Source organism: Macaca thibetana, chromosome 12 (assembly GCF_024542745.1).
Source record: "Macaca thibetana thibetana isolate TM-01 chromosome 12, ASM2454274v1, whole genome shotgun sequence".
NCBI classification, from domain to species: Eukaryota; Metazoa; Chordata; class Mammalia; order Primates; family Cercopithecidae; genus Macaca; species Macaca thibetana.
The window spans coordinates 12,784,914-12,803,965 of NC_065589.1; the positions used below are offsets into that span (position 1 = coordinate 12,784,914).

General features: G+C 37.1%; 2 protein-coding genes across 29 annotated transcripts in view; one reads left to right on the forward strand and one right to left on the reverse strand.

Annotated features, from left to right (window-relative positions):
- The window catches only part of FBXO36 (F-box protein 36), a 451,851-nt gene that overhangs the window by 162,119 nt on the left and 270,680 nt on the right, over nucleotides 1-19,052 (reverse strand). The gene's annotated exons all lie outside the window — the stretch shown is intronic.
- The window catches only part of TRIP12 (thyroid hormone receptor interactor 12), a 153,700-nt gene that overhangs the window by 75,270 nt on the left and 59,378 nt on the right, over nucleotides 1-19,052 (forward strand). For all 28 annotated transcript variants that reach the window (XM_050751071.1, XM_050751051.1, XM_050751053.1 and 25 more), the window contains 3 exons: nucleotides 8,583-8,688; nucleotides 12,148-12,284; nucleotides 18,578-18,661. In XM_050751071.1, coding sequence (XP_050607028.1) covers nucleotides 8,583-8,688; nucleotides 12,148-12,284; nucleotides 18,578-18,661 — 327 coding nt within the window. The remainder of the gene's footprint in view (nucleotides 1-8,582; nucleotides 8,689-12,147; nucleotides 12,285-18,577; nucleotides 18,662-19,052) is intronic.

Below are 19,052 nucleotides of genomic sequence, written 5' to 3' on the forward strand. Positions count from 1 at the left end.
TGATGGGATTAAGAGATTAAAGACAGGCATAGGAAATCACAAAGGTATTGATTGGGGAAGTGATAAGTGTCCATGAAATCTTCACAATTTATGTTCTTCTGGCATGGCTTCAGCCGGTCCCTCCGTTCGGGGTCCCTGACTTCCCGCAACACTTCCTAAAGAATAAAGGTCTTGTTTTTTGCTGGAACCAGGAGAGGAATGGTTACCCAGCTGTACAAGTGTGGGAGGGGATCTGGGGATCTGATGCCTTCTAAGCAACCTATCAGCCAATCTTCAGTTTTAATCCCAATGCTGCCCTAGAGGTATCTGGCATCATCAGATCCTGAGCCTTTTTGGGCTTCTCTGGTGTCAGTTTAATTGGTAGTTAATCTCAGCTTTCTTCTTTCGGTTTTCTGGACTTCCCAGTGCATTTAGCCTGGCATTTCTGGTTTTCATCTCCTAAAATTGTATTGTAATGATAGTGTCCTCCATTCTTCTCATCCTTGTAGATTTATGTCTCAGATTGTTTTAATGCTGTATTAGTGGCATTTCATGTGGAGACAGAAGTGAGTATTAGTGGCATTTCATGTGGAGACAGAAGTGAGTGCATGTGTGTTAAATCTTCTGTCTTTACCCAGAAGGGAGACACTTCGCTAGGCATATGCAAAAGTATGATCTCGTGGTACGTGACAGTAGGCATTACTTTTTAAGTGCCTGTTATGTGCCAGGCTCTCTAAAATATACATTTGATGTACATTAAATTTCATCTTCGGAATGACAGAACAAGGTAATACAACTATTTTGTTGTGGAGAAACAAAAGTGCATTATTTGTCTAAACACTTTGTAGTAGACTGGTTTCCTTTCAAATAACTATAAATTACATCATTTGTGATGGCTAGATATGGATGTACCCTAATTAAGTATAGCTTTGTAATTTACACAACTATTTCCTTGTTAAGTCACTGGTTATATTCTTTTTAGATATTGACATATATTTTGAAATTGCACTCAGAAATATATGAATTTAATTCCCACCAGCCGTGTAAAAGTGCCAAAGTGTTCACATCCTCATTAAATAGTAACTGTTTTCTTGCAATTTTAATTACCATACTGTTTTATTTAACTATTCCCTATTATTGGGCATCTAGCTCCTTTCTAGTTTCTCCTTACTATAAATAATGCTTAGATGAATACCTTTGGACAGTTCCAATATTTGTAATTCATATTGACAAATCAGTGCATGAAATGGCTGTGCATTGACTAGGAAATAAAAATTTGCTTTAAAAATTGCATTTGGGATTTATCTCATCTGCAAAATCTGTCTTATTATTACTGAGTTATTTTAAAATAAAAGTCTGTGATTCCTTTTTATAACCTCATAGATTACTTTTCATTTTTTGAATTTATTTTTACCAAAGTAACTGTTAATATAGTTACATGGGCATATCTTGGAGATGTTATGCACTCTGTTCCCAGCCACCACAATAAAATTAAAATCACAGTAAAGTGAGTTCCATGAATTTTTTTGTTTCCCAATGCACATAAAAGTTGTACTTACACTATACTGTAATCTAGTAAGCATGCAATAGCATTGTGTCAAAAAAAAAATGTACATGGCTTAGTTAAAAATGCTTTATTGCTAAAAATTGCTAATGATCATCTGAGTCTTAGCGAGTCATAATCTTTTTGCTGGTGGATGGTCTTGTCTCAGTGTTGATAGATGCTGACTGACCAGGGTGGTGGTTGCTGAAAGTTGGTATGATTGTGGCAGTTTCAAAACAATGAAGTTTGTATCGTTAAGATTGACTTCTGCTTCCACGAAAGATTTCAATAGAGCATGGGATGCTGTTTGATAGCAGTTTATCTATAGTAGAACTTCTTTGAGAATTGGAGTCAATTTTTTTCCAACCCTGCTGCTGCTGTTGCTTTATCACTAAGTTTATGTATATTTTAAATCCTTTCTAGTCATTTCAGTGATGTCCACAGCATCTTTCCATGAGTAAATTCCGTCTCAAGACAATAACCACCTTTTTTAGAAAAAAAAGAGACAGGGTCTGGATATGTCACCCAGGCTGGAACGCAGTGGTGTGATCAAGCTCACTGCTCAAGCAATCCTCCTTCCTCCGCTTTCTGAGCAGCTGGGACTATAGGCTTGTGTGACCACACCCAGCTAATTTTTTTTCTTTTTTTCTTAGTTTTTTGTAGAAACTATGCTGCCCAGGCTGGTCTGAAACTCCCGGCCTCCAGCAGTCCTCCTGCCTCTGTATTCTGAACTGCTGGGCTTACAGATGTGAGCCGCTGCACCTGGCCAGGCATTTGTGTTTTAAAGATCTATCAGTCATGCCCTGCTATGCCTGTAAATGTAAATTACTTGTAGCAATTTTTTTGATATCTACCCTTGTTTAAGATATTAATTTGTATACTATATTCTTTTAAAATATAAAGAGGTTTTATTTATTTTGTTCTGGAGAGTTTTAACTAGTTTTTGAAATCTGGGTGAATTCTTAGGTGGTTTTTTTTTTTTTTTTTTCTTCAAAGTCTGGGTCAGTAACCATTTCCTTCAAATGGCCATATAGTAACTATTTTAGGCCTTGCTGACCACATACAATCTTTGCCACATATTCTTCTTCACTTATTATGACTCTGGAGTGTATAAACCATTCATAGCTTGAGAGGCTCAGTTTGCCAGTCAAATTTGTCCCACAGGCTGCTGTTTGTCAACACCTGCTCTAGACTAAAAATGCTAATAATGACTTATGGTCTGAATTTTGGGATTAGTGGTGGATATTCAACCAAAATTAAATGGAAATGCAAATCCGTTCACATGATGGGTAAAGCCAAGAGAATGCCTAGCTTCAGGCTTGGCTGGATCCGGAGGCCATATGAAGATAGCACTGACAGTCTCACATCTTGTGACCTCCCTGAGACTCTCGCTTTACAATAAAAGAGGATTATATCTATTCATTTTATATATCAACATTTAAGGAAGTCGCTGATTTCCTTGGGTTACATACCTGTCCTTGAATGAATCAGTATGCTGGAGGAGAGAAAAGGGGGATGATGGTGAGGATTGGTGTTTGACCCTCTTGTGTAGTAGTAGGAATGTGTTGGAAAAGACATTTCCAGTGGTACCACATGGAGAAGAGGTAGGAGATAGCTCTCCAGAGAACTTTAAAAATAAATAAGCAATGCGCTAAGAAAAAGTTTCTGTACATTAAAAATAGGTATGTGTACTTGATCTTCTAAAGTCACTTTAAAATGCATATGTAAGTTGGAAGATAACACTAATTATTTGAATGGAATAATTATTTATGGAATGAAGATCTTAAATCAACTTCCCTCACCTCTTCATCCCTGCCTGATTTTTATATAGCCTTATCAAATATATTGATATTGATGTTTGCTTTGACTTCTTATATAACAGAAGGAATCTTAAAGAAGCTGGAAAGTTTACTTATTTGATTGTTAGAATACTTCATCTTGGTGGGGGAGACTATATTTTCATAGTGGGACTGTGTAGTAGGTCTGATATGTGTATGTCAGATTACCATATGAAAGATTAACATGCCTTTAACATAGATCATGTAAGAATGGAAGATAGCATAAAAACATGACAGCGAATATTTATTATTCAGTTGTCTATTTCGAATTTTTAAGTAACGTAACATAACTCAGAGTAAAAGCCATTCCAGTATTGGTAGTGACCTACCTTTGGTGACTCCTTTTAAGTAGGCAGACATATTACTTGAGCTCATTTCTCCTGCAAAATGATGAGATTGGAGTCATTTAGTAATAGTCTAATGTAATGAGAAATACATTTTAAAATTTATAAAATTTCAAGTAGACAAGGAAAGTAAATCATGTAAGTAGGAAGTACCCCAAAGCATCTTAACTATTCTTACCTAAGAGTCCAGTAAGTAAAATATCTAAGGTCACTGTCACTCCTCAATCTGATTCTCTTACAATATTGTTTTAAAAATTCAAAGCTTGCAACTGGATACATACAGTTTTAATTATATCACATTTCAAAAGCCAAACCTTGCAAATTGCTGCTGCTTTGAAGACTGAAACCTTGAACTTTGAATAAATCAGGGTTTTTTTTAAAATTAGGAATACATGTTCTTTTTTTTTATTTTCCTCCGTCCCTTCATTTTCTTCCTTTTCTTTCACAAGGTCTTGCTTTGTCACCCAGGCTGGAGTGCAGTGGTGCCATCTGTGGCCTTGGACTCCTGGGCTTAAAGGATCCTCCCGCGTCAGCTTCCTAAGTCGCTGGAACTATAGACATGCATCACCATGCCCAGCTAATTTATTTTTATTTATTTATTTTTTGTAGAGACACAGGGTCTTACAGTGTTGTTGATACTGGTCTCAAACTCCTGGGCTCACCCATTCCTCCAGCCTCAGCCTCCCAAATTGCTGGGATTGCAGGCATGAGCCACAATATCCAGCCTGTGTTTTTTGTTTGCTGTTTTGGTTTGGTTTTCTTGTGAAGACAAGATCTGCGTTGCCCAGGCTGGTCTCAATTAGGCCTCAAGTGATCCTCCGGCCTTGGCCTCCCAAAGTGCTGGGATTACAGACATGAGCCACCATGCTCAGCCTGTTTTTGTTTGTTTTATAGACACGTCTATATTGAAGAACAGAACAATTAGGATTTTTAGGCAGACAATACTAACTGCCAGTTTCATCTTTATCCAGAAGTTTAAAGATTATAGGAACAAGGGCATATATTCGTATACCAATATAATAAGGTGAAGAATTTTGAGGAAAAGAGTACATCTACATTTATGCCTAACTTCATTACACAAAACTTGGGGATAAGAGTATATTAATCTGACCAGTGACATTCTTGTTGAGTGGCGTCATAAAGGTAATGATGAATGTAGTTTTGCTGCATCACAGAGCCTGGGAAAGAGGAGAGTGTGTGTGAGTGAGTGTGTGTGTGTGTGTGTGTGTGTGTATGTACCTATGTATATGTGTTTTAATTGGTGTTCAGTAGGTTTACACTTAACTGTGTCCTCTCCTCTATTTAAATACTCCTTGCTTGATCAGCAGAATACAAGGAAATTTCAATTCTACAAAATACTGTATTTTTATATGGTCAGTTCTAAAGTTTTTTGTTTAGAACCAGTAAAGCAAAATTTTAACAACTTGCGAGATGCATGTTAAGATATATTCTTAATATACTCTGTTTTGCTTGCTTCAAGATGAGCTTTGGATTTGTGTAGTTGGCTAGCTTATGCACCTTTAATGTCAATAAATGTTCTTGTATCTGAAAAATAGGAATCATCTAACTTTATATCTGAAAGTGTTTTTGAAAAATAGTCTTAAGTGTAAGAATAGTATGTTCTAGCATAGTCAGTTTGCTAAATGGCCAAAAGAAGGGTAATCTATCTTTATCTTCTACAAAGTGATCTTCCTCAACTGCTTCAAACTGGAACTTTTCTTTCTCCATGAATGTCTCTGCCATTTCTGATGTTCTGAAAATGTTTCAGACTTTTGGAAGAATAATCCATAAAAGGAATTTATATAGTCCTTCCAAAGTTTGACTTGGTTTATTGAAATATGCTGAGAAGTTACCAGTTATCAGTTTTCACTGCGTAAGTTGTGTTGCCCTGTTCAAGTGTTTTGGGCAGAGATAGAGATGTGAAAGCTAGTATGGTCTATCCTGGGTTCCGATTCTGTTGCAAATAATGATAACCTCTTTTCCACTAGAAAGCATTATACATAGCAGCTCTTTTACTGTGAGATTGTCTTTCAGACCACAATGTGTTTAAGGTAATCTCTCCTACTTTATCAGGAGTGGAGTTACGACAGTCTCACAGTCGTTTTATGATCGTGGCATGATTATGACAGCCATTAAAAATGTTTTTCTATCTAGTCTGTTGTTTTGGTTCTTCCCTTCCCTACTTCTCTGCAACTTAGTATGGTCCTCTTTTTCTTTTTTTTTTTTTTTTTTTTTTTTTTTTTTTTGAGACGGAGTCTTGCTCTGCCGCCCAGGCTGGGGTGCAGTGGCCGGATCTCAGCTCACTGCAAGCTCCGCCTCCCAGGTTTACGCCATTCTCCTGCCTCAGCCTCCCGAGTAGCTGGGACTACAGGCGCCCGCCACCTCACCCGGCTACTTTTTTGTATTTTTTAGTAGAGACGGGGTTTCACCGTGTTAGCCAGGATGGTCTCGATCTCCTGACCTCGTGATCCGCCCCTCTCGGCCTCCCAAAGTGCTGGGATTACAGGCTTGAGCCACCGCGCCCGGCCGTATGGTCCTCTTAAAGCTTACCACCAAGAATGGATAAACAGATTGTGGAACATTTACCCGCAAGAATATCACTCAGCAATGAAAAGGAATGAGTTACTAATATTTGTAAGAAAATGGAGTTCATTTCCAAAGCAGTTATTCTTCTATTTATATGAAATTCTAAAATAGGCATAATAGCAACAGAAAGCAGATCAGTGATTGACAAGGGCCTTATGAGAGAGAGAGAGAGAGAGATTGAGAGAGAGGATTACCTACAAGGATCAGGAAGGACCTTTTTAGAGTAATGGAAATGTTCTGTGTCTTAATGATGATGCTGGTTATATAGGTAAATACATTTGTCAAACTCCTTGAACCACTCACAATAAGTATGTTACTATCACATTTAAGTTATAGTTGAAGACAATGTAAAAGAAAGTTAAACAGTGAAGTCTATTTTAGGACATGAATAGTGAAAGAGTAAAATAAAGTTTGATTAAAAATAAAGGTAATTACATCACCTCAAAGCAGTGTAGTCCACAGTACATTAATTTGAATATTTTATTTTTAATGTCACAAAAGTGTGGGCTACTGTCTATTGCTGTATAATGGTATGTATAGAGATATTTTAGTATTACTTGAATGAAGTACTACGTAATACTAATGACAAGAATACAGGGTTTGTTAAAGTGCTTTGTCATAAGCAAAACCACTGTTTTTTGGTGTGTTTTAATATAACGTACATTTGTGGTTTTTTCTCTCTAAACTATACATTTGTAAGTCTACTTTAACTTAGTCACACAAATCCAATGGAAAAGCAAGTGTAAAATTTAATACTTTCTGAAATACTATTTTTAAATAATTTATGAATTTTTAAAATATTAAATGTGATGCTAATTAGCCGAACGTATTACCAAGCTAGCTCCCTAGATCTGTTCCCATGCCCTGTCTCTTAGGTGACCAGATTGTGTGCCCTGACAAAGACAGCATAGGATATCAAGCATATGATTATATCAAGTAATTCTGGCAATATGCTATATAGAAAACCAATCTAAAAATAAGATTGAAATTTTAGAAACTCTTAAGCCAATCATCTTTTCCCAATTAAAGTTTCATTCTTTGATTCTTGTAAGTCAGCTTCACTTGTTTAGATAATCTTTCACAAAAGTTATTTAGAAAAAGGCCCAAAAGATATAATTTAGATGTCTAAAAGGTAATGCCTGTCCAAACATAGATTTTTATCCTTAAAACTTCTGTTTCATGTTCACAGATTCATGAAGAAGTTTGAGTTTTCACTTAGCAACTCTCCTTTTAAGTCTGCTATAAAGACCATCCCAAGTTGAATGAGCTGAAGTTTTAATTTGAGTGTAAAAGATCAAGAAAATGTCTAGAATCCTTTTTACTGTTTCTCTCCCAGATCTTTTACTGCTGCTTTTTCCCAATCAAAGGAGTAAAGAATTAGTTTTTCCCCTTTAAAGCAATGAAATCAGCAAAATTAAAACTTCCTGAAAAGAAGCAAGTGACCAGGACCAATTGTACAATTAGTCTCTGAAAAAGTTAACAGCTATTTAAGATGATGCTGAGTTCTCATGGAAATATGGTAACTTTGGAGACCGTTCACTATTGGAGGTCTTTGTTTAGATTGAGCATACTGCCTTGTATGTCATTTATGGTAACATTGTGAGGGTTGGGCGAGGGTGGATGCTATCTTGGCTTTCTTATTGTTCATAAAATAGTAATAAACTTTACTTAATTGATACACTGTTTTTGAGCCTATTGACCTGTGAAGGCATTAATTAGCTTCCAGAATACCGTGAAAAGTGTGCGTAATTGACTCTTCCCCCTAATTATACAGTCTTTTATAAATCAGACTTCCTGATAACCTTCAGTCCAAGTGCATGTACCTTTCTGATGAGTGGTATAACTCATTTAGTTCTCTCATACCTTATTGATGAGCCTTATATAAACTAACTGAAATAGGACAATATAAGAACAGTGTAATAAAGTTGATAAACTTCATAACGTTTAGTAAATTCTTGAAATAAATGGTATATACAAAAAAACTCGCCTTTGTTAGTGGAGAAGAATAACAGATGAGAAAAGAACTTTGAAAGAGGAGAGATAGGCAGGACTCTGGGGATAGCTTGGGTCAAGGTTGGGCCCAAGTGAGAAGACCGATCCTGAAGTGGAGGGCCAAGTACCATTAGCTTTTTCATTATGAATAGGCTCTGGAAATAAAGCTAGCAATACTGCTGGAGAGGTTATGAAAAGATTCTGTCAAGTTTTGAACATGATGACCTGAAGAATTTTATAATTTTTAATTAATGATAATTTCTCATTATAAAATTACACTTTTCCATTTTCCATGGATAGGTTTAAGAAAATCTACGAAGAAGCGCAGTGAATCTCCACCTGCTGAGCTCCCCAGTTTGAGGCGGAGCACACGCCAAAAGACCACGGGCTCCTGTGCTAGTACCAGGTAATTTGGGTTTTTTTCATTTATAGTGAGTTTATTTGTCTTCTGTTGCTTAGTTTCAGCTTTCATCAAAATCCTTAACTCCATAGATTGTTTTTTATTTTGTTTTTGTTTTTTGACAGTCTTGCTCTTGTCACCCAGGCTGGAGTGCAATGGCACGATCTTGGCTCACTGCAACCTACACCTCCCGGGTTCAGGTGATTCTCCTGCCTCAGCCTCCCGAGTAGCTGGGATTATGGGTGTCTGCCACCCCACCCAGCTAATTTTTGTATTTTTAGTAGAGATGGGGTTTCACCATGTTGGCCAGGCTGGTCTCCCACCTCCCAGCCTCAAGTGATCCACGCGCCTTAGCCTCTCATAGTGCTGGGACTACAGGCGTGAGCCACTGTGCCCGACGATTTTTAAAAAATTATCTAATTTTTTTTTTACTTGAGTAAAGACGTATTCTAACATAACTGGCGTTATCTTTGTGAATTTCTCTGCAATATTTATTTACATGTTTTTATTAAGTTTTAATCATTCTATTTCTTGACGATACTTTTATCGTCTACTTTTCCTTTGTTGTTGTGCTATTTTCACAATGCTGTTGACAGTAGCAGGACCTTTGGCTGTTTACAAAGTTCTAGTCTGTCAAGCATCTTTATGCAGATTTGGATTGTTTTTAAAAGGTAGTTAAGTTTCCCAATAGTGTGATTAATGAATTGAAAAGGATGCCTCTTCTAATGGTTGTACTATTGCCTAATTGGTTTCTAAAAGTGTTAGAACCAGTTACTAAGTTTAATGAATGGAGGGGGAAATGTACTTAATTTTTATATTGTATCACCTTACTCTCAAGAACAAGTGTAGGTATTATGTGTTCTCTCACATCTCCAATTCTAGATTCTGTAGATCTCTTTTTCAAAACAACTATCTTTGATGTGATACAGTTAATAGTTCACATAACTTTATTAATTGATTGAGAATCTTAGGCTAAAAGTAGAAATCTTTTTCCTGCAACTTCTGTAAGCTTTTCAGGCTTGGTCAGTTGGTCAGGTGCCATTCCATGGCTAATTATTCAGTAGCTATCTGAGATATGTGTCATTAGGTGATTTTGCCATGCAAACATCATGAAGAACACTTAAAACACAAACCTAGATAGTATAGCTTACTACACATCTAGGCCATGTGGTAGCCTGTTGCTCCTAGGCCACAAACCTGTAAAACGTGTTACCTTACAGAATACTGTAGACAAGTGTAACACAATGGCAAGCATTTATGCATCTAAACATATCTAAACGTAGAAAAGGTACAGTAAAAATACAGTATTAATAATCTTGCAGGACCACGGTCATACATGTGGTTTGTCCTTGACAGAAACAACATTATGCAGCACACGACTGTAGCTTGTTCCCTCTAGTAAATGCATGCAAACTAGTGATGGGGTGGGGGAATGGTTTTAGTTTACCTTTTCCCACTCAGGTTAGCAGAGGGGTCTTTCCACTTTTGGTTCTTATCTAAGATAACCTATTTTCTCTACTCTTGGCGGTGTTACAGTAGTGACATAAGTAAACAGTACAACTTGGTGCCTATAAATCATGAAAAAGATAGCCTTGCCGCCTTAAATCTTTTCCACCTGGTTTTAAATTTTTTAGATTGTTTAAAATACCTGGATTTAGTACACCTGTTTGCTTTTGAGGTTGCATAGCAACTTTTCTGAGGATTTCTGAAGAAACTTCTCAATTTTCCAGAGTTTTTTATCCTATTTTGGGCCATATTTTGAATCTTAATTACTCAAGGTTTAGTCTGAGATGCAAACTGAATTTATTGTGTCTGAAAATTAATTTTAAGCCGTATGCAAAGTCAGGTAATCTAGTGTTGTAATTGTCTTGCTTGCCCTGCTGTTCTCTGCAACCACCTCTCATTCTACTCACGATAGTTAGTGTGTGTGAAATTACCCACTGTAGGGTTTGATCATGCTGTGCACAGGCCGTCTCATCTAGCCACCTGTTTGAAGTGCTCTTCATGGCAAATCTTTTCTGAATTAGTTGAGATTCTGCTTACGTTTAGTGCCTTGGTCACCTACTAAGGGTGTCCTTGTTTCTCTTTAGAGTAGCACTCCTTGAGGGCAGCAACCCTACGTATCCAAAGTGGTCAGTCCAGTGTGCTGGTGGAGATTAGATCTTAAATGAGTGAATTTGAATCCCACTAATTTGTAGCTTTGTAAAATGGGTTGGGAATGAGCTGTTTCCTTGTGAAAGAAAGATTCGTTAAGCAAATTTCTGTGTAGGGAAGCTTTTTCTGTAATGAGAATAAACTCTTCCATTGCTCTCAGGTAAGCAGAGCATTTGTAGGTCAGTTGTGCCTGCTTCTCTCACTTCACTGTAGTGTGACTTTAATCTAAAACATGTTTTTACTAATAGGCTTCTGCCTTTCTTAAGATAATTTGGGGAGCTTTGTTTAAATGCTATCAAGTTTGAATAATTTGGGGGGAAGTATTTTTGCTTCTCCCCGGTTTGCTTACTGATTTTGCTATTAAAGGAGAAAAAAAGGTTTATCATCAATAAAATGTAATTTTCTTTAGGAGAAATAAGTGGTCATTCTTTTCTCATAATTTATTCTGTGTCTCTGTCCTAAATGAATGTCTTTCCCAAATGTTATCTGTATTTATTAATAATATTAAATCCATAACTTAAAGAATGGAGTTATTCATTATTAGGATGATTATTTTTGTATGATTTAGGTAATCTAGAACATAGGGGCTGGGAATTTTTTTCCCATCTCCTCCTCTCTTCCTCACATTCTCAGTGTTAATCTGCAGTTCTTTTGTATGAATTTTTTTGTGTTGTTTTTGTTGCCCAAGATGGAGTGCAGTGGCATGATCTCGGCTCACTGCAACCTCCGCCTCCCAGGTTCGAGCAATTCTCTTGTCTTGGCCTCCCAAGTAGCTGGGACTACAGGCACACGCCACTACACCCAGCTAATTTTTGCATTTTTAGTAGAGACAGGGTTTCATGATATTGGTCAGGCTGGTCTTGAACTCCTGAGCTCAGGTGATACACCTGCCCGGCCTCCCAAAGTGCTGGGATTACAGGTGTGAGCCACTGCACCCAGCCAGTATTAATACATTAATCCACTGTTTACCCTGGGAATGATGCTGTATTTTAAAGGAATTGAATTTTCTCTGCAGGAAGAGTCACTTTTCTGTTTAGTTGGAAGTGTTTTAAAAATCATTTCTGTTTCTAAGGATGACAACAGCTCCCAGTAACACAAAAGCTTGTATTGTAAATGCAGTATAACTTGGAAGAATTTTAAATATACAAAGTCTTGGTTGTTATACATGGTGATTTTCTGCACTTACTTTTATTTAAAAAGAGGACGAAGAAGAAACTGGCTTTGTGCTCCATGAATTTGAGCTTTGTGTTGTCTATACATTGCTCCTGGTTCACTGGTAATGCTGCCCATGATGACATTTTTCTGTTGTAGTCGGCGAGGCTCTGGCCTGGGCAAAAGAGGAGCAGCTGAAGCTCGTCGACAGGAGAAAATGGCAGACCCTGAAAGCAACCAGGAGGCAGTAAATTCTTCAGCTGCTCGGACGGATGAAGCTCCCCAAGGAGCTGCGGGTAGGTAGATTCGTACTTCTTAGCTTTAAAATGCATTTCTGTCTTTTATAGATTTGATGGGTGGAGGGAGGGATGTATGCTAGGTGTTACTATCATATAAACTTCTTGTTCTGTTTTGTTTTACTTTACCAGTTTGATATTTTGATTAATTGGAAATGGTTGCCATTTTAAAATTCTCATCCTAATTTGCGCTAATTACGTTCAAAAGGCTTTTAGGAAGAAGTAAACTCTGTTTAAGCTTTTTATATATTGACTAGTGCGTATAACTGCCCATTGATTGAAAGAATTTAAATTCATAGTAAAAATATAAGAATATAGTTTAAATTGCTTCACACACGTATAAATTTTAATTTAGAATTTTTGTAAGCCCTAAAATACGAGTATTCAGTTTGAACCTTAGCTATAAGAACAGTATTTGTATTGTTATGGGCTTCTCTTTTTTTTTTTTTTTTTTTTTTTGAGACGGAGTCTCACTCTGTCGCCCAGGCTGGAGTGCAGTGGCCAGATCTCAGCTCACCGCAAGCTCCGCCTCCCGAGTAGCTGGGACTACAGGCACCAGCCACCTCGCCCGACTAGTTTTTTGTGTTTTTTAATAGAGATGGGGTTTCACCGTGTTAGCCAGGATGGTCTCGATCTCCTGACCTCGTGATCCGCCCGTCTCGGCCTCCCAAAGTGCTGGGATTACAGGCTTGAGCCACTGCGCCCAGCCGGGCTTCTCATTTTTATTCTTGATATATTAGAAGCACAAAAATTAAGACTTTTCTCTCAGCTTTAAATATGTACCCATTACCTATACCAAAACAAGGCTAATACTTCAACTATTAATTCTGGCTGATGGATATCAAAATACAGTTTGTATTGACATTTCTCAGTGACGTGAACAACAGGTAAAGAATGTTAAAATCAATCACTATAGGCTTATATGTATGAGCCTTATATCAGAGGATACACACAGGTTTAGATGTGGACATATACTTCCTTTTGAACAAAGATATTTCAGATACTATTGTTTACTATTAGTATACATTGTCATTTTCTTTAATGTCTGTAGTTGATCATGCCATAGTTTGCCAGGAAGGTTGTGGTTTACCCACTACTGATGTCTTCTTGTTCTATCTAGCTTAGCATTTTTTTAACCACTACACTTTCTTAGTTTTATATGATAAATTATGTGGTGGGAGAGGAGTTTTTTCCCATATTTGTTTTCCTAGTTTTTCTGAAGGTTTAAATGGTAGATATTTGGAAAGTCCATTTCATTGCAACTCATTAAAACTGGTTGTGACTCACAGTCTATCCCAATATTGTATGCTCCTTCCCAGTTTTTAATGTTTATTCAAAGCCTGAATGTGGAAATGGAGTAATTCCCAAATGGGTAACAGAAAAGGAGCTGCAGGCTATTAATGTAGACTTACTATAGTAATTATTATAACTAATATTTATACAGTGTATACCACATTGCAGTCCAGCCATAGTATTAAGTACTTTACATATATTCTCTTTCAATATTCCAAACAGCCTCCTGAGGTATGAGTGCTCTTATTACCATTTTATAAGTGAGGAAAAACGGAGACAAACATTGCTTATGCTTGCTCAGGGTTACAAGCTGTGATGTGTGACTTCCCAAAGCCAGGCATATTTGTAACATCATTGTTGTCTAATACAGTTGCAAGAGTTTATATAATTTATACAAATATATAATTGAAAGCTGGAATGGGAATGGGCTGTAAAATTTTGTTCCCCTATTTATTTACCTAAGAGAATAAAAGCATACAGGAATCAGGCTCATCCAACTGCCTTTCTAAGCACTTTGAGGCATTCCGTTGTCATTTATGTTTGAAATTAGTGTGATACAAGTGTTTCCCAAACTGTGCATTGTAACTGGTGATAAAAAAATACATCTGGCATGTGCACTTGTGTTAGAGGGCTGACTTCATTACATTCTGGAGGATAGATCTCTTATGAATTATAGGAATTTCTCTGCTGACTCTTTAAAGTATTTATGGGGAAATAAGCTAATTATTTAGCAGCTTTACGTTAAGTTCTTCATGGTAATGTGCTTTAGCTTCTGCATGTGTAAAATGGGAATGTAAAAGAAAATACAAACCTAAATTAGTATGGTGTATAGGTTCGTGGACTTAGGGCTCCTTTTGACAAGTAAACGTTTTCAGATAGTACTTGTATAGTAGATATAAGACTCCGTTGAAAACATTTATTTGGAAATAATGTTGTTGTTATTTTAAAAAGCCCAACCACATTAACTCTTCATGTAAGAAATGCTAGCCTTTGAAGTTGAAAGTTAAGTGTTTGCCACACTTTCGCAAGAGTCAGAGGCAGACTCCTGTGCATTCTTTTTTTTTTTTTTTTTTTTTTTTTCCTTTCTTTTTTTTGAGGATAAGTTTCTCTCTGTTGCCCAGGCTGGAGTGCAGCATCGCAATCTCAGCTCACTGCAGTCTCTGCCTCCTGGATCTGAGTGATTCTCTTGCCTCAGCCTCCTAAGTAGTTGGGACTACAGGCGCCCACCACCACGCCTGGCTAATTTTTGTATTTTTAGTACAGAAGGGGTTTCACCATGTTGGCCAGGCTGCGCTCCAACTCCTGACCTCAAGTGATCTGCCCACCTTGACCTCCCAAAGTGCTGGGATTACAGGCGTGAGTCTCCACACCTGGTCTCCTGTGCATTCTTAGTTTGGGACATAATCTGTATAGACCTTTATAGTGTTGATAAAGTCTTGCAAATGCTAGGGGTACTAAAGTAAGGAATGAAGTATTTTTCTTTATTCTTGTAAAATAATGTCACTCCATTTTGCATTGGGTAACTTTATAGTTTCAGAAGAAATGATCAGGGTTAGATCACATAAAGAAGTATTCCAATTTTGTTAACTTTGCATCTGTTGGTTAAAGTATAAAAACTTGTCACTCCATAATAGAATGTTTGTATTCTGATTTAGACAATATCGTTCTCCATTGTTTTCACTTATGTGTATTGTAAACTGTCTTACACGGTACTGTGAAGATATTTTAAGACTAAACAGGAGAAATATCTGTTGAAAATCTGGCATTGGATTTTATCTACTGATAGTTATATTTGTATATTTGACTCTGGGAACAAATCTGGCCTATGCCCAAGTAGGTTTGAAGCCTTGACTAAGGAACTGTAGCCAACTCCTGTTGATTAATTACATTTTCATATCTGCATGACTTTACAGAACAGCCATCTCTATACTCCTAATTGAATTAGCCAGTGGCTTGGCTGGCTTAGGTTTTCTAATTTTGTAAAACATACAAAACTAGTGTTTTTTTTTTTGTTTTTTTTTTTTTGTAAAACCAAACTCATTTTGTAAAACATACAAAAATAGTTTTTATATATGTTTTACAAAATTAGAAAACTCGTAACTCCTATCTGAACTCCCACTTTAGATAACCTAAACTACTTCATAAAAGGGAACAAAAGCTTAATACTTGCTATCAGAGGTCTGGCAAAAGAATTCTTTTCTTCACAGTTAGTTTCCAATTTCTGTCAAAACCAGCACCCTACCCTCTACTGATAATCAGACTTTTGACAGTAGCTCACACCTCTCACCCCAACACTCGGAGGCCGAGGCAGGTGGATCACTTGAGTTCAGGAGTTTGAGATTAGCCTGGGCAACGTGGTGAAACCCTGTCTCTACAACAAAATACAAAACTGAGCTAGGCTTGGTGGCATGGGCCTGTGATACCAGCTCCTCAGGAGGCGAAGGCGGAAGGATCACTTGAGCCCTGGAGACGGAAGTTGCAGTGAGCTGTAAATTGCACCACTGCACTTCAGCTTGGTCAAGAGAGCAAGACCCTGTCTCAAAAAATAAAAATAAAAAAGGTTCTGTGGCTCCCCAAAGGTTGGGACTCTGCTATAATAGAACCTTAGCATCTCTTTTAATTATGTTCTTCTGTAGGTTTTATGTTTTGATTAATTGATGTCTTTGTGGCAGTGAAGTTTTGAGATATTCATTATGAAAGTGGTTAGAATAAAATGTTTAAGAAGTAATGTAAGGTAGAAACCTTTAATGGTTGTAGGTCTGGAGAACATTTTAAAGTAAAATCAAGTAGATTCTCTGATCAGTAAACTTAAAAACCCAGCAGTACTCTTAACAGGTTAGATTTTTGTGTGTGCGTTTTTTAATGTATGGGCTCCAGAGTGTGGTTTAAAAATACCAACTATTTCATTTGTAAAAACTTGGTATTTGCTTCCCACATAGATAGAATAGTCTTAAGATAAGTTTAAGAGCCATTTCAGTTATAATTGTACCTGGTAACAGTATTTGTTAACAGCATTTCTGTATAATGTGAAGAAGCAACTTTATTTGAATTAAAAATCACTGCTAAAGAATATGTTTGAGTCATATAGTTTCTAAGGGTAGAACCTGTGAAGTCAGGCTTCCTAAGTTCAGGTCTCCGATCCATAACTAGCTATCTGACATTGGCCAAGTATGCTCAGAGTCACAAAACCTTGGTTTCCTTATGTGCATGATGATTATAATACCTTTTGTACAGTTAGGAGGAAACTTAGACAATGCCTATGTATAGTAAGTGTTTCATAAATGCTGCGTACCTGTAAGTAGCATTATAGTGTGTGTGTAGTTACTGGTTAATTTCCTTTTTCTTTACCAGAAGTGTGGATTTTGCTTAACCTTTATACAACTTCAGTGTTTCTGGTTAATCTGTCTCTCTATGGCTCTAAACCTTTGGGAGTGGTGGGGGAGTTTCCAACATTTTTGTAAAAGGCCAGATAGTAAATGTTTGATGCTTTATGTAGTCTCTGTTGCAAGTACTCAGTTCTGTAATTACAGCGTGAAAGCAGCCACAGACCTGTAAATGAATGAGTACAGCTATGTTCTAATAAAACTTTTATTTACCAAACCATGTGGTGGACTGGATTCGGCCTTTGGGCCATATTTTGCTGACCCTGTTCTAAACCATAAGTTTTTCTAAGAATTTTTTTTTAATCCCATTAATGAAGTTACATAGAAAATACTTAATGGTATGTGAAGAGAATGGTAATATGAAAATACAGTCGGTGGCTGGTATTTTGGCATCTTTTTCTTCAGACAAGCTCTTAAAATTCACATATGTTATTCACACATGCCTCTTTAACAATTATGACAAAAATATTCTTCCTGGCTTGCATTCTGTCACAATCTGTTCAGTATATAGGGCTTAAGGTATTGTGGAAGAGCTTATGTAGATCAATCATCTGGGTTAAAAAAAGAAAAAGACCCAGAAAACAAACAAAAAGAACCCCCTTTGACCTCAGCAGACACCTAGAGGCACAATTAACTGCTAGTTTTGTAGGACTATGGTTTTACTTCCTGTTCAGATTCATAATAGACTCTGTCTCCATTAGCTCAGACTGGTTTTTTGTCATTGTTGGTCAGGTTAGCATTTCGATTCATAGTATCCTGAGTTTTAACTCTTCATTTTACACTAGTTTTGACACTTTATTGCCCTGTCTTTCATACTTTTTGTTTTTAGATAGAGTCTGGCCCTGCCGCTTAGGCTGGAGTGCGGTGGCATGATCATGGCACACTGCGGCCCCTACCTCCTGGGCCCAAGCAGTGCTCTCAACTCAGGCATGCCCAACTCAGTAGCTGGGACTACAAGTTGCACTATGTTACCCAGGCTGGCCTTGAACCCCTGAGCTTAAATGATCCTTCTGCCTTGACCCGCAAAGTGTTGGTATTACAGGCGTGAGCCACCATATCCAGCCTCCTTCATACTTCATAGCAGTCATCTGTTAGTTGTAATATCTTTTTGCACTCTTGAAGTTAATGAAAACAGATAAATGATTGTATCAAGACTGTAGTCCGGGAATGAAGCAGACTTAGAAGGCAGACATCTACATACAACATTTCCCCCAAATGTCAATTTTGCCTTTTTATTATTTTTGTTACTAATTGGCCATCTGTTAAATAATCACAATTGTTTTAGCACTATGTTCTTTATTGACTTTCAGAGAGGGATTCAGGACATCTTAATTAAAGAACAGTTTCAAAGGCACAATAAATTTGTCAAAAGCCATGTATAAATGAAAAACAAGCATAAAAATACAACCTTTTTAATACTAAAATAGTTGAGTTCTCCTTTCGTTGCTGAAAGCTACAGGATAAAGTCTAGAAGAACAGCTGAGTATACTGTGGCTAGACAAGTTTAATTGCCTTTATTCATTGTAGTCCACAAAACTTTGGTTTTTCTAAGATAAGCCAGACGTAATGTGTTTAAGTGCTCCTCTCCTAACCCTCATCTTTCCCCTCCACCCCAAGCCTCTAGTTCTGTTGCAGGGGCTGTTGGCATGACCACCTCTGGGGAGAGTGAATCAGATGATTCCGAGATGGGACGTTTGCAAGGTAAAAACAGTTATTGAGCCTACAAGAAACCATTACCATGAGCTACCTGTTAATACCATACTTTATTGAAATTAATTTAAATTCATTTGACCATAATCTAGCAGTACCTGTACCTCCAAGAAAAAAAACAAAAAAACTTCTTAGTAGCAATTTCATGATTTGGAATTAGAAGATGAGCTATCTGCCTCTAGGTGTTTACTGTTTGACTAGATAAAGCCTTACATATTTATTTTTGTTTAAATGTTTTTTTCTTTATTGTGGTTGCATGTATAGCTGGTTTCAGTAATAAATAAGTTAAAAATCTTGAAAAACGGGTACCTTAATATATTTTCGTCTGGAGTCCAGTAGCATTATGAATGCATTTAACCCACTTAGGCCTAGTGTTCCATTA